This window comes from Molossus molossus, unplaced genomic scaffold (assembly GCF_014108415.1).
Source record: "Molossus molossus isolate mMolMol1 unplaced genomic scaffold, mMolMol1.p scaffold_m16_p_22, whole genome shotgun sequence".
Lineage (NCBI taxonomy): Eukaryota > Metazoa > Chordata > Mammalia > Chiroptera > Molossidae > Molossus > Molossus molossus.
Window position 1 is genome coordinate 13,652,076 of NW_023425358.1, and position 12,296 is coordinate 13,664,371.

General features: G+C 42.7%; 1 protein-coding gene across 1 annotated transcript in view; it reads left to right on the forward strand.

The window, feature by feature from the left end:
- Nucleotides 1–12,296, forward strand: part of CDON (cell adhesion associated, oncogene regulated) — a 93,059-nt gene that overhangs the window by 72,836 nt on the left and 7,927 nt on the right. Inside the window, exons 16-18 of the mRNA XM_036277028.1 lie at nt 630–851; nt 1,938–2,218; nt 4,819–4,898. Coding sequence (XP_036132921.1) covers nt 630–851; nt 1,938–2,218; nt 4,819–4,898 — 583 coding nt within the window. The remainder of the gene's footprint in view (nt 1–629; nt 852–1,937; nt 2,219–4,818; nt 4,899–12,296) is intronic.

Below are 12,296 nucleotides of genomic sequence, written 5' to 3' on the forward strand. Positions count from 1 at the left end.
TTTTCTGTGGCATTGTTGAGGGGACAGAGTGAATGGGCTTTGAGTCCCACCTGTTGTCAGCTTTTGTTATCACTATTATATCAATGAACTAGGTAGAAGTACTTCATCTATGTGAACTCCAAATGTACTAGCTCTTGGAATGCTTATTATGTGTGAGCTTTCAGGGATTGTATATAATTGTTCTTATAGTCCAAAGTCATATCTTCTAATATTAATCATGTGGTAGAGGCATAAATATATAATTCTGAGTCGCTCAAAGTATAGCAGATAGAAAGGAGTTTTTGTCCCATCCATAAGTTGAAATACTTTTATTTCAGCGTGGAAATAATGTTTCCACTCCGTGGGAGTCTTCTACACGTACGAATTGAGCAGAAGTCAGCAGCTGGGTTAGACCAGTGCATGTGCTTGTCTGATGTTCTGTTGTCTCTAGAATCTGCAGACTAAAACTCTGGCACCCCAGACTTTGAAACTCTTGAGCCCTCTTTGTGACTCATTGGTGGTCAGATCATCTCAGTAACAAGTGTAAACAGACCGGCTAACATTCCTAACCAGACCTCCTTCAGAGAGTAAACCATTTCATAGAGTCTGCATTCACCCTGACATCATGTTTTCCTTTCTGTCTCAACTAGTGAAGCGTGTTCCCGGAGCTTCCGAGTATCCTGTCCAGGACCTGAGCACCCCTCCCAGCCCCTCAGGAGGCGGAGGCAGCGTGGGGCCCGCAGCCAGCCCTGCCAGAAGCAGCGACATGTTGTACCTGGTGGTGGGCTGTGTGCTGGGGGTCATGGTCCTCATCCTCATGGTCTTCATCGCCATGTGCCTGTGGAAGAGCCGCCAGCAGCACACCACACAGAGTAAGGCTCCCAATCCTTTCTCCTGTTCTCGAGAAAGATGGGTAGAAAAATATTGTCTGAATAAATATTGATTTCTGACGGGTCTGTGTATTAGTGTCAGGGCATAAAACACATTAGCTAATCTTCATTCAGAGGAGGTGACTTTAAAGCTGTTTTAGCTGTCAACCAAAGTAAGTAGAGCATCCGATTAAATTGCCCTGTGGAAATAAACAGCCAAGCCCAAGCTAGGCCGGTCTCTAAGCAAACAGCTGACTTCACACTGGGAGACGCTGGCTTTGTCAGACCACCAAAGAGGACAAGCGCTTGAGTCATGAGCTTCGCAGTGGCTGCAGGAGTACCTTCAGACTGTACAAATCCGTCAACGAGGAATAGAAACGCCAGGATGGAAAGGAAGGTAGTGAGGACTTTTCTCAGTTACTCTCCCCGAATGACACAAATTAAGGTGACACAGTCCTGCTTCAGTGCCTGATTTCAGTGCCTGACGCACCAGAACTACTCAGGGGGCACCCGCACCCCCAGATGCATCTGGTAGCAGGAGCGCTCCGTGGTCAGTGATGGCACTGTATTAAAACACACGATTAGACCTTTTTCCTTTTCTTACTACCCCACAACTTCCAAAGTGGCCATAGTAACCAAGGAACTGTCTGAGTAGTCAGTAAGTGTGTACACGTTTCCATCCTTTTCCCTGAGAGGGTTACGTACTGCTATTCGAAGTGTCCTGCCTGTGAGTAGTCTTTTGGTGTTGTTTTACTCCATGTCTTTCAGCACTTTGAAGTGTAGGGCAGTTTAAACACCTGGTGTTGCCAGTACTTTGACAGTTTCAGTTTATTCTCTTTTGAATAATTGCTCTCTGGTTCATTTCTCTTCTATTAACAGAGTCATGATTAACTCAGAGTTCCTAGATACCTGCACGCGGAAAAGGAGAGAACAGCAATCACGTGATTAAAGCGAAGCTCACGAGTAGGCTTCCACTGAACGCTTTTAGAGTGTTCTATTTTAGTGTGTTTGTAGTTTCTTAGTGGTTTTATTAACAACTTCTAAGCAAGAAGATTATCTTCTTTTTTCTCTTTTGTTCTCTCTTAACAGAGTATGACCCACCAGGATATCTCTACCAAGGTTCAGATGTTAACGGGCAGATGGTGGAATACACCACTCTGCCCAGCAGGAACCAGATAAATGGAAATGTTCACAGAAGCTTCATAAGCAACGGAGGTCTCAGCAACGGCTGCTCCCACCTTCACCATAAGGTCCCCAGTGGAGTCAATGGACTTGTGAATGGGAGCTTAAGTGGAGGGCTTTACTCTGGGCACACAAGCTCTCTAACCAGGACACGGGTGGATTTTGAACATCCTCGTCATCTAGTGAATGTAAGAGACCCAGTTATAAATGAAACCATCCATATGCCCCGTGGTGCCAAGGTGCATGAGCAGGGTGGGCAGGCTGCACTTTTCAATGTGGGGACCTCACTGGTTCACTGGAATGGAATTAGAGTGTATCCCTGGCAACCCCTTGATCCAGCATAATCTTTGTAAGCTTTCTATTATCAGGTAATAGATATATTCGTCAATTTGGTTTATATTTTTTAATGATTTAACACTGAAAGTAGGACATGGAGCAAATAGTCTGGTAGTTACTCTTGAGATGAAATGGAAAAACCATCGGGTGAAGACTAGACCGAATACTTCCGATCTGATTTAGTTAGAATGAAGTCTGTCACTGGAGGAGGCCCGCCAATCAGGGCCCTGAGTGAAGCAAGTTAGGGTTGGGGCTGGCGCGGACAGGAGAGCACATGCGCTGTCTTAAAGGAGCAGCTGTAACTCTGCTCCTGCTGTTGGCACGCAGGACGCAGCGTGGCCAGAGTTCCTGCCTTTTCGAAGCACTGTAAATATAGGTGAAATTGCCAGATCTTTTACATGTTGGAAACTCATCCCAGTTTTTGAAATCAGTGCATCGGCCACATGGAACGTGTCTGCAGGCCACCAAACTGACTTCTAACACATTGTGATTTCTTTTGTTTGTTTTGCCCGATGTGTGGTGGTGTTGCCTGTAAGATTTTTGCATTTTACAGTATTAATATTCTTAAGCAAAACTTCTAAAACCACTTCAATTCAGGAATAACTAGCTGATTCAGTTTAATTTTTGAAATGGGAAGAGGATAGTAGCATAATATTTCAGATTCATTTCGGTTGAGGTTCTCTGCACCAGGAAGCTGGACTTATTACATGGTGTGGACAGGCAGCCACATGATTTTCAACCAAATTGTTTTTGGTTGATCAGATTTAAGCTTTTGTCATTGTTCTGATTACAGATAAATTTGCCATAACCCATAGTGTCCTAAAATTTGAAGTTTAGTTCTTTTACCTTTGACTTTAAAAAAGATTTATTAAATGGTTGGAGAACAAAACGATGATCTCTGTTTGTACCTTAAGGCTAGCAATCTCATGGCTGTCGTGTGACCTAGCCTTGGTATGTTGTAGGAAAAGTGCTGTATTGGCTTTGCTGAATCTCATGACCAAAAGAGAATAATGATTTCATTATTTTGTGTGGAAAGACGTGGCTTATATTCAGACTTCCTAAACTTTTTTTTGTCACCATTCCTAGTCCAGACTATGAACATCATCCAAGAAACTGAAGGAGAGAGCATTGGAGTCTGCAGAGCACATGCTGTTTCCCCAGAAGGAAACGCCTGAAGTGTGCTTTCGCATTTGCACACACGACTTTGGGTCTTTGAACAGTGAATTGCAATTTAAAAAATAGTCACCCCCTTAGGTGTAAAATTTTAGAGGTTATCACCTGTGATTTTAACTCATTTGGTTTCTTATTCTGCTCTTCTGGGTCGGGGGAAATCTGGAAATTTAAAAACTGATGGCCATCATAAAAATCATTAACTAACTTTAACATGGTTAGTGATTCAAATTAGTATATTACCCTGTAGATTATTAACTTGATTTTCTGAAGCTTTTAAAGTTAACCCTCATGGCCCAAATATAGCCTAGGAATATTCTTTCTCCCAATGTTTTCTTAAAAATTCCTGTTGCTAGTTGGATCAAGAATGTAGAGAGAGATTTTCAGTATTTTTGGTTTGCTTAGATTCTGGCTGTTGGTATGAGATGAATGGAAATGGAAAGTATTCTGGGAAAAACAATTGTCTGAACTTTTTCCAACCTGGATGGCCCGCTCCGAGCCCGGGCGCAGCGCGACAGCCTCTCCCTTTATCACTTTGGTTTCTGCTGATTTTCCTTTGAGAGCAGAATTGTGACTCTGACATAGGCCGGTTCAGTTATTAACTTCAGTTTTCAAGAACTCTTGCCATTGTATATGTCAAGTGAGCATTTTACAATGAGGTATGTGTTAATCTGGGCATTTTTCTTAATTGCTGGGCAGTTCCCGCCAAAAGCAACATCAAAATATTAATAGTCCCCTCTAAGTCATTGCTGGCTGAGAATATGCTCCATCTGGAAAAATATAACATGCTTTAAACCTTAGTGTAGTCGAGTGAACAGACCTGCTCAGAATAATTACAGGAAAATGAAGATGGGTTTATCTTATGACATCATTCAGACGTTTCCACCCTGTTTCTCCAACTGGCATCACAGGAAATCCTTCCATGACTGCTGGAAAAGGAGGAACGAATAGGGGGTAAAATGTATAGTGCATTTTGGGCCTGTTCGGTTCGAAACACTGAAGGGAAGTGACTAACCTTCTCCATTTATTTGCCTCCTTCCAGTACAAAAACTCATGGGAAACATGGCAGTTCAGGTTCTGGAGTTCAGTGCTAACATGGTGCAGAACTCATTTGTGAATGTAGGTAAAGAACAATGAGCGTAGCGTTGCCGAGGGGATAGGGTACAGTGCAGCACACATCCGTTGATCACTGGCACGGCTTTGCTGTTTGTGAGGATTTGGTTAGTGGCCTCTGGCACCGACAACCCTCTTTCTTTTCTCCCCTGACCTCCTACCTGACCAGGGCGGTGGCGTGTACACGGCAGTACCTCAGACTGACCCAGCGGAGTGCGTCACCTGTCGGAATTGTTGGAACAACAATAGGTATGTTCATACATATGTGCACAGGTGGTTGTGAGTAGGTGTATGACTCCTGTTATTTCTTTTTCCTTTAGCAACAGTTCTTCACATTTTACCTAAGCTCTAAAACTCTGCATAAGGGAGGCTGCTACTAGTCTTTTTGCCCCTGCTTTAAAATTTGTACCTTTCTGTGCTTTGGTTTCTTCCACAATATTGACAATATTAAAGACTTTATTCCTAGGATATTAAAAGGTTTGATCTTTTTGACATCTTTAAATTAGTCATTCTCTGTGTACAGACTTTATCTTTTCTCACCTGTTATTTTCTACTCTGTTATGGGATAAAGTTTAAACTCTGTGTTGTGAGTGAGAGTGTGCTTGGTTATTAGAGAAAACTCTCTGTGTGTATAGCAACGTTTTTTTCATAATTATATTACTGAAATTTTCTTACCAGATTATTCAGTGTTTTTTTTTTTTTGGAAAAATTTTGAAACCTTAAAATAATTAAGTAGCAAAATCTTGCTTTATTTTAATTCTGTTTAAAAGATATTGAAAGTAAAATGTATAACAATATTTCAAGTAAGACAGATATGTAGAGTAACGTGTTCAAGTTTTGATGGGATATTTAGAAAACGTTTGTACTACCTCTTAAGTCAAGGATTATCTAATTTTTTGTTGTGTTAATATTGTGTCTGTCAGAAATCTTAGCTCTTTCTTTTACGTAACGATAGTATTGGTTTGCATGGTCTCAAAAGTTTTTCTAATCTCTAAAACTCTACAATTAAAAAATGATCTCATAGGTAGAACATAAAGTAACCGGAGTCTGGAGTGGAGTTTGGATATTGCATTATTGAAATGGAATTTAACTCATATTTTAAAAATGAATTGTAAAGTTAAATGCTGTGTCTGGGAGTTACCAAAACCAGAACTTGAAGAAGGGTTCGGTCAACCATAGAATTAAAGATCCATTGTTTCAGCAAGAGTTTTGAGAGTCGCAGAACAGAAGCAGTAAAGCTTCCTGGAGATTTTTCTTTATCTTTTATGTAACCCATCTTAGGGGTGATATATCAGCAAGAGCCATCTTTCTATCTTGTGTTCTAAGATTTGCTTGTTACATTGTTCAGTTCTACACGCCCCCTAGCTAAATGGTAAGCTGTCCATAACACTGAAGCCGTATTTTTGTCCTGAGCTTCTCATAGACTTTATCACATTTGTTAGCAACATGCTGAAGAACTGGTGAGGCTGTTCCATACACCTGGTAACTAATCGGACGGATCTCATGGAAACAAATGGCATCGCCTAACTACATAACGCTTTCCTCCGTGGTTCCTGTGGTCGTCAGCAGGTCTTGATTCAATGTGGACGTCAGAGTGATGCTATGAGAGGACCTCTAGTCTAAGAATAATCGTGGAGGCTTTGCCACTGCTCAAATCTGTGACCTTGGGGAAGTTATATGATCTATCTAGGCTATTTCCTTCTCTGAAAAATGGAAAATTGTCCAGCGTGATGTAAAATCACCTGCAAAATGCTTTGACTATGGATTTGGGTCACCTGCTGCTAATCGTGTCTATGAGGAGGTAGCATTTTATTTCCTTAAAAGATTTTAAATAATTTTTACCACCATTACTCATGGACATTTGTGTGTGTGTGTGCGCGCGCGCACAGTGTTGGGGGGTACAGTGTAGGGAGGGTATTATAGATGATTTTTCCCTTTCAGACATTAGTCAATTATATTTCTATTAATTTTCAAATTGGTGACTTCTTGCATTTCATGTGGGGGGAGTTTACATTTTTTCTGAAAACAGGATGAATTCCTTCAGCCTGGAAAGACCAGTTTCTGTTTCTCCCTGGCTTCAGTCTTCTTCCTACCTGAGGGTGCACCTGTTCAGGGCGTGTCTTTGCTTGCCTGCGTGACCTCCAAGGTTAGCCATGTCGCTCTGGCTTGCAGGAGCCATTGTGTGATTGAATACTTAATAACTGGCCAGATAAACATGAACAGATATCTACATTCAGCTCTGGAAAACGGAAATCATTACATTCAAAGCTTCTAACTCTTTTAACTTTGAAATTAAAGTTAATTCTTCTCAAAATGGAAAACTTTGTAATATGCTTCAAATGCCGAGAGGTAGATGATATATGATTTACTTCCAGAATATGCTCAGTGTTAACCAGTGTATACTTTTAGAGTATCAACATTATTACTAAGGACCAATTTGCATTTCTAATGCCAACTGAACTAGTGTGTACACATAAGAGGCATTTCAGTTCAGTTCGATGAGGACTGCCAGGTGGGCATTTTAGAGGTTTTAGCTGTGCAGTAAAACAAAACAAACCACTGAGCAGTGGCCAGGCACCAGAATGGGTTCGGGGGTGTTTCCAGGCAGAAGGAATTGCAAGAAGTCAAAGTCAGAAGGATGATGTTTACATGTGAGTGCATTGTCTACTCCACTGGTTATCCGACTTAAGCTTGCACTCGACTGACTCGGAGCTTGAAAATGCAGCCGGCAGGCTCCGTTCCTGGAATCTGATTCCGTAGGTCTGGAGCCAGGGCTGAGAGCGGGCGCTTCTGACGAGTTCCCAGGGATCTGCTGCTGCTGGTGCTGGGACCAGGCCTTGAAAACCACTGGAATAAGCGGCTGGCGAAATGCAAGTAGACAGTAGCAGGATATAAAACTGGGAAACGGACTGAGTTTTTATCCTGGATGACCCCAAATATCAGGGTTTAATAGTTTATTTAATAAACATTTACTGAGTGCCTAACCAGGTCACAGAGAGCCCATAATCTAATAGCAAGCTTGAAATCTCGTCAGTAGAGTTTGAAGAAGATCATTGGATCTTACAGTCTTATCTTTAAGGAGTAGAAATAATCCCTGTTGAACACAGAAGGGATAGGAGATTTTCGCATTAATAGAAGAGATGGAGGATATGAGTTAAATGTTGAGAAACACTGGCCGGTAGCATCATAATTCTTTCGAAGATTTTCAGAAGGAGAGTGGTCTGTTCAGAGGTGTGTGGAGGCTTGACCAATGGGGGCAGCACACAGGTGGGGCTGGGGTGAGACAGCATTTCTGTACCAAGCATCACAGATCCCGTGCACGGAATGCAGGTAGAAAGGAAGACACGTGGCCCTCGAGCTGGAATCGTTAGAACAGGCCGCTGACTGACAGACAGGGCTCTAGGAAGACAGCTCACAGCGAGCGCAGAGTTTCAAGCGTGGATGAGCTGGTAATGGCCGTGGTGGTGTCACAGCATGGGAAACGTAATGCGGTGACCTGTTGAGGAAGGGTGATGAATTTGGTTTGGGCGTTCAGAGCTTCAAGCGCAGTTGGCTCTCTAAGTCAAGGACACAGATTGGCGTGCTGGCCGTGGGTTCAGGGGCTAGATTGCAACTTCGTATGTATTTAGGAGTCATTTGCATCGAAGTGACAGAACTTCTAAAGAAGGAGGGAATGGCCGAGGGAGGCAGCAGACTTGCTGAATATTTTATGTACTTAATATCTAAGGGATTTATTTACTGTATTTCTTAAGTATTTAAAGAGATTAGATGTTTTCATAATATGTCCTGTGTTTTATTATTTTTTGCTTACTGCCTTGCTATATCTTCAGAGAGACGAGGAAAGAGCTGTGATAAAGTAAGGAGAGTGGGAAGGAGAAAGGATTCCTTCATTGTTCATTGTTCGTTGATTCATTCAACAAACATTTATTGAAGTTCTGTGGTGGGACAAGCACAGGCTAGGTCCTGGGGATAGAGCAGTGAGCGACACAGGACTTGTACCTGCTTCACTGAGCTCGTTTGATGGAGAGACATATCTTTTTAAAAATGACTCAATAAATCATAAAATGAATATATGATTAAAACTAGATGCTTTAAAGGAAGAGTAAAGAATGTCTTAGAAAGAAGAGACCTTCCTAAGCAAGTGACATTTTACCCTGAAGTTCTGAAGAATTTTAAAGCGAGGTGGAAGAGGAGACAGGTTCTGAGCCTCCCAGGCAGAGGTAAGGTACCACCTACGGAACGTCCGAAGCAGAATGCCGGCTCCCACGGAGGAGGGCTACCGTGAAGGGGCCAGCAAAAGTGAAACCAGATAACGCAGAACTGGGCAGTGGAAGATTTTAAGTGGGACAGCATTGGGATAGAACACCACACAGAGCCCTGGCGGTGGTTCAGTTGGTTGGAGAGTCGCCCCATAAATCAAAAGGGTGCAGGTTCGATTCTCGGGCAGGGCACATACCTGAGTTGCGGGTTTGATCCCCAGTTGGGTGCATGCGGGGGCAGGGGACAGCCCAATCGCTGTTTCCCTCGCAGGTCAATGTTTTTCTCTCTCTTCCTCTCTCTCTCTCTCAAAAAGATAAAAAATAAAAAAACATATCCTTGGATGAGGAATTTAAAAACACTAACACTGTGGAAAGAGTTTGGAGAAGACATTGGTGAGGGTGCAGGGAATCGGTCAGATGGAGATTGCAGGGATCCGGCCGAGAAATAGTGCACTCGGGTAGTTGCCGTAGAAGTGCGGAGAAGTCGATGGGTTTGAGAGATTTCGGAGGGGCAAGCGTAAAAGGGTCCTGGCTGGTGTGGCTCAGTTGATGGAGCGTCGTCCTGTGTACCGGAAGGTCTCAGGTTGGATTCCTGATCAGGGCACATACCTAGGCGCGTACCCTGGTCAACCAGTGTTTCTCTCTCACATCGATGTCTCTCCCCCCCACCCCCTTCCTGTCTCTCTAGAATCAATGGGAACATCCTTGGGTGAGAGGTTTTTTTTTAAAAAAAGACATGAGTATTGGTTGACGAGGCAGGCTGAGAAGGAGGTGTCAAGGACGGTGTCCAGGTAACGGTGCAGTCGCTGAGCTGGGAAACGCTGTAGGAGATGAAGGGAGACTGTTTACCCCTTAGCACACCTTTGGGAGTCATCCTGTTAGACCCCTGTCATGCCTCACCCAACTCACCTTGACTCAGGGTAGCTCTCCGAGTCCACTGATGCCTGAGACCTGGAGAAGCCTTTTCCACGTGGAGTCTTAACCTGCACGGTATCCGGCCCCTCCGCATCCTTCTTCCCTGCCGTCCAAGGTTTAAACTTTAATGCTTTTCTTGGAGTGAACTTTTCAGAAAAAGTCATTGCCAACCTTAGGCCCCTTTATCATCCCTCTATTCTAGTAATAAACTATCTGGAGAGAAAACTTGGCCTTTATTATCTAAACTGGAGCGTTGACGTGAACATTTTAGAACAGGTGGGAGGGGAGTGTGCACTGGAGCCGTCTGTGGGCTGTAATCGGATTCTAGAGCTTCTGTGCACAGTAGGAATGACAGCCTCCCTGTGTCCAGTTCATCCGAACCCTTTCTGGGTTTTCAGAGTAATGTAATGTTCACTGTGAACCGCTAGAAAGAAGCAGACCTGGTGAGCTTCTCTGAGATAGTCCCTTACACTAAAGACTTAGTTGAGAGATCTTCGTGCGATGTGGGTATTTCAAGAGTTAAGCGGATGTTAGTAGAATAAACCAAAGCTTTCTCCTCTCCTTTTCTCCTCTCCTCAATTCAAAAGGCAGCAGTGCCGCTCCGGACATGGAGTCAAACAGGGCTTGTCAGTTGCTTGGCGAGTTTAATGGGAAGGGATTGACGTTAAATCTGGTCTGTTTACCGTCCTGATAATTTGTCAAGGCTAGAGAGGACACTGATGGAATTCACAGATGAATGAACTGAGAGGTCCCATCAGGAAGGAACAAGAAATTAACTTTAAGGGTCCTAGAGAGATTGGAAATGGGCAGGAAGTAGCCAAGTAAAAATCAGCTTGGAAAAATGTCTATAAGCCATCTGGGAAAAAAGCACAAGCTACACACGTCTGATAGTCAAGAGGAGAAGTGAACTGTTGGGAGTATGCTTTAGAAAACAGCTATTACAGATGATCTCCACGTTTTTACATAATGGTGACTTCAAGTGTGTTGTTGGGTCCGAGAATGCACTTTCTCCACTGTGAGCCTTCCGCTGATGTCAGATGTCCTCAGATTAAAGTAGTGCGAAGCGAGGGATCTGAAAACGTTTTGTGACAGCAGTAGTCCTTCCCGGCCCAGGGTTCAACCTGCCCAGTTGGTTTGTTGAGTCCGAAGCAGTTCCTTGTTCAGTATATCTGACCCCTTTCCTCTGGCATGCTAATTTATGAGTCGGCCCCTCTCGTGGTCCTGACCACGTAACTACTGCAGAACAGAGGAACAAACACAAAAACTAAGGTTTGGTTTCTCTTCCGTCTGTGGTAATCTGCCTGATTACCTAAGAAGAAATTCAAAGCACTGTGTCTAATTTTTTTAATGACCAGTACCTTCCTTTGGGGGACATAATATGTCTCCTGCTTCTAATATGGAGAGTGAGGGCCTGTTGTCAGGGAGTCAGCTGGTTAGGATAGTGCTTTTGGTCTTTTATTTGAAAGGTTGTGTGTGTGTGTGTGTGTGTGTGTGTGCAGTAATGTACTTAGTCATTTATTGTCACCAATAAACTAACTCCCCAAAGGAAAACCACTCTGGGGCTGGGGTCATTGAAGCCTCTGACAACGTGTCCAAGGGGAATGGCGGACAGCTATGGCCTGGAGAAATGTCACTGGGGTTCTGTTGCTTAGTAACTGACAAACTCCCCCAAATAGGGCTACGTCAGCAAAATGACAGACACAGTGGTAAAAGGAAACAGCAGATGTGAACTGAATATGAAAACAAATCATGACCAAGATGCAACTGCTTCAGAAGACTCAAGAACATATTCATGAAAATAAGTATCAGATGTCCAAGAGATTCATGGATGGTTAGTCCTTGCCCTCCAGGGATAATCAAGAGGAAACAATGCAAAATTTGTATAATCATCTAATCAGAGGAATTCTGTATATAATTATGCTTAACAAATATTCAGCTGTGTAATCAGAAATGGAATACTTCTCCAGAAAATATTTCAGAGGTACTATATAGTTTCACTGGAATGTCCAAAATATGTTTAGTCTGATACTAAGGCAACATATTCCTCCAAGCTTACTCCTCTGTTACTATTGCAATCTATTTGCTACTCTGTGTCACTGAGATTATTGGTTTAAAAATATTTTAATATTTTTATGACACTGTAATAGTCATTTTCCTACCTTACAGTTTGGTCAAAGTCTCTTCTGTTTACTAAAAGATATCTTGGTAAACAAATTCTTGCCGAACAGTATGCTTTTTGTCTGTGACAAGATGCACAAAATTAGTTCTATTTACTCAATGTTTCTTAAACTTAAAATTAAGAAACATAGTTTCATTGAGCCAAAGGCAGCTCAGTGAAAGCTTTCACTCCAGCTTAAGTCAATTAATAGCTGCAATTGAAACAGTGTTTGGAATTTAAACGCTTTGTATCGAGTTATAAACTGTGTAATGTGTATTGCAAGAGCATCTTAATGAATGTTACATATTTGCAGAC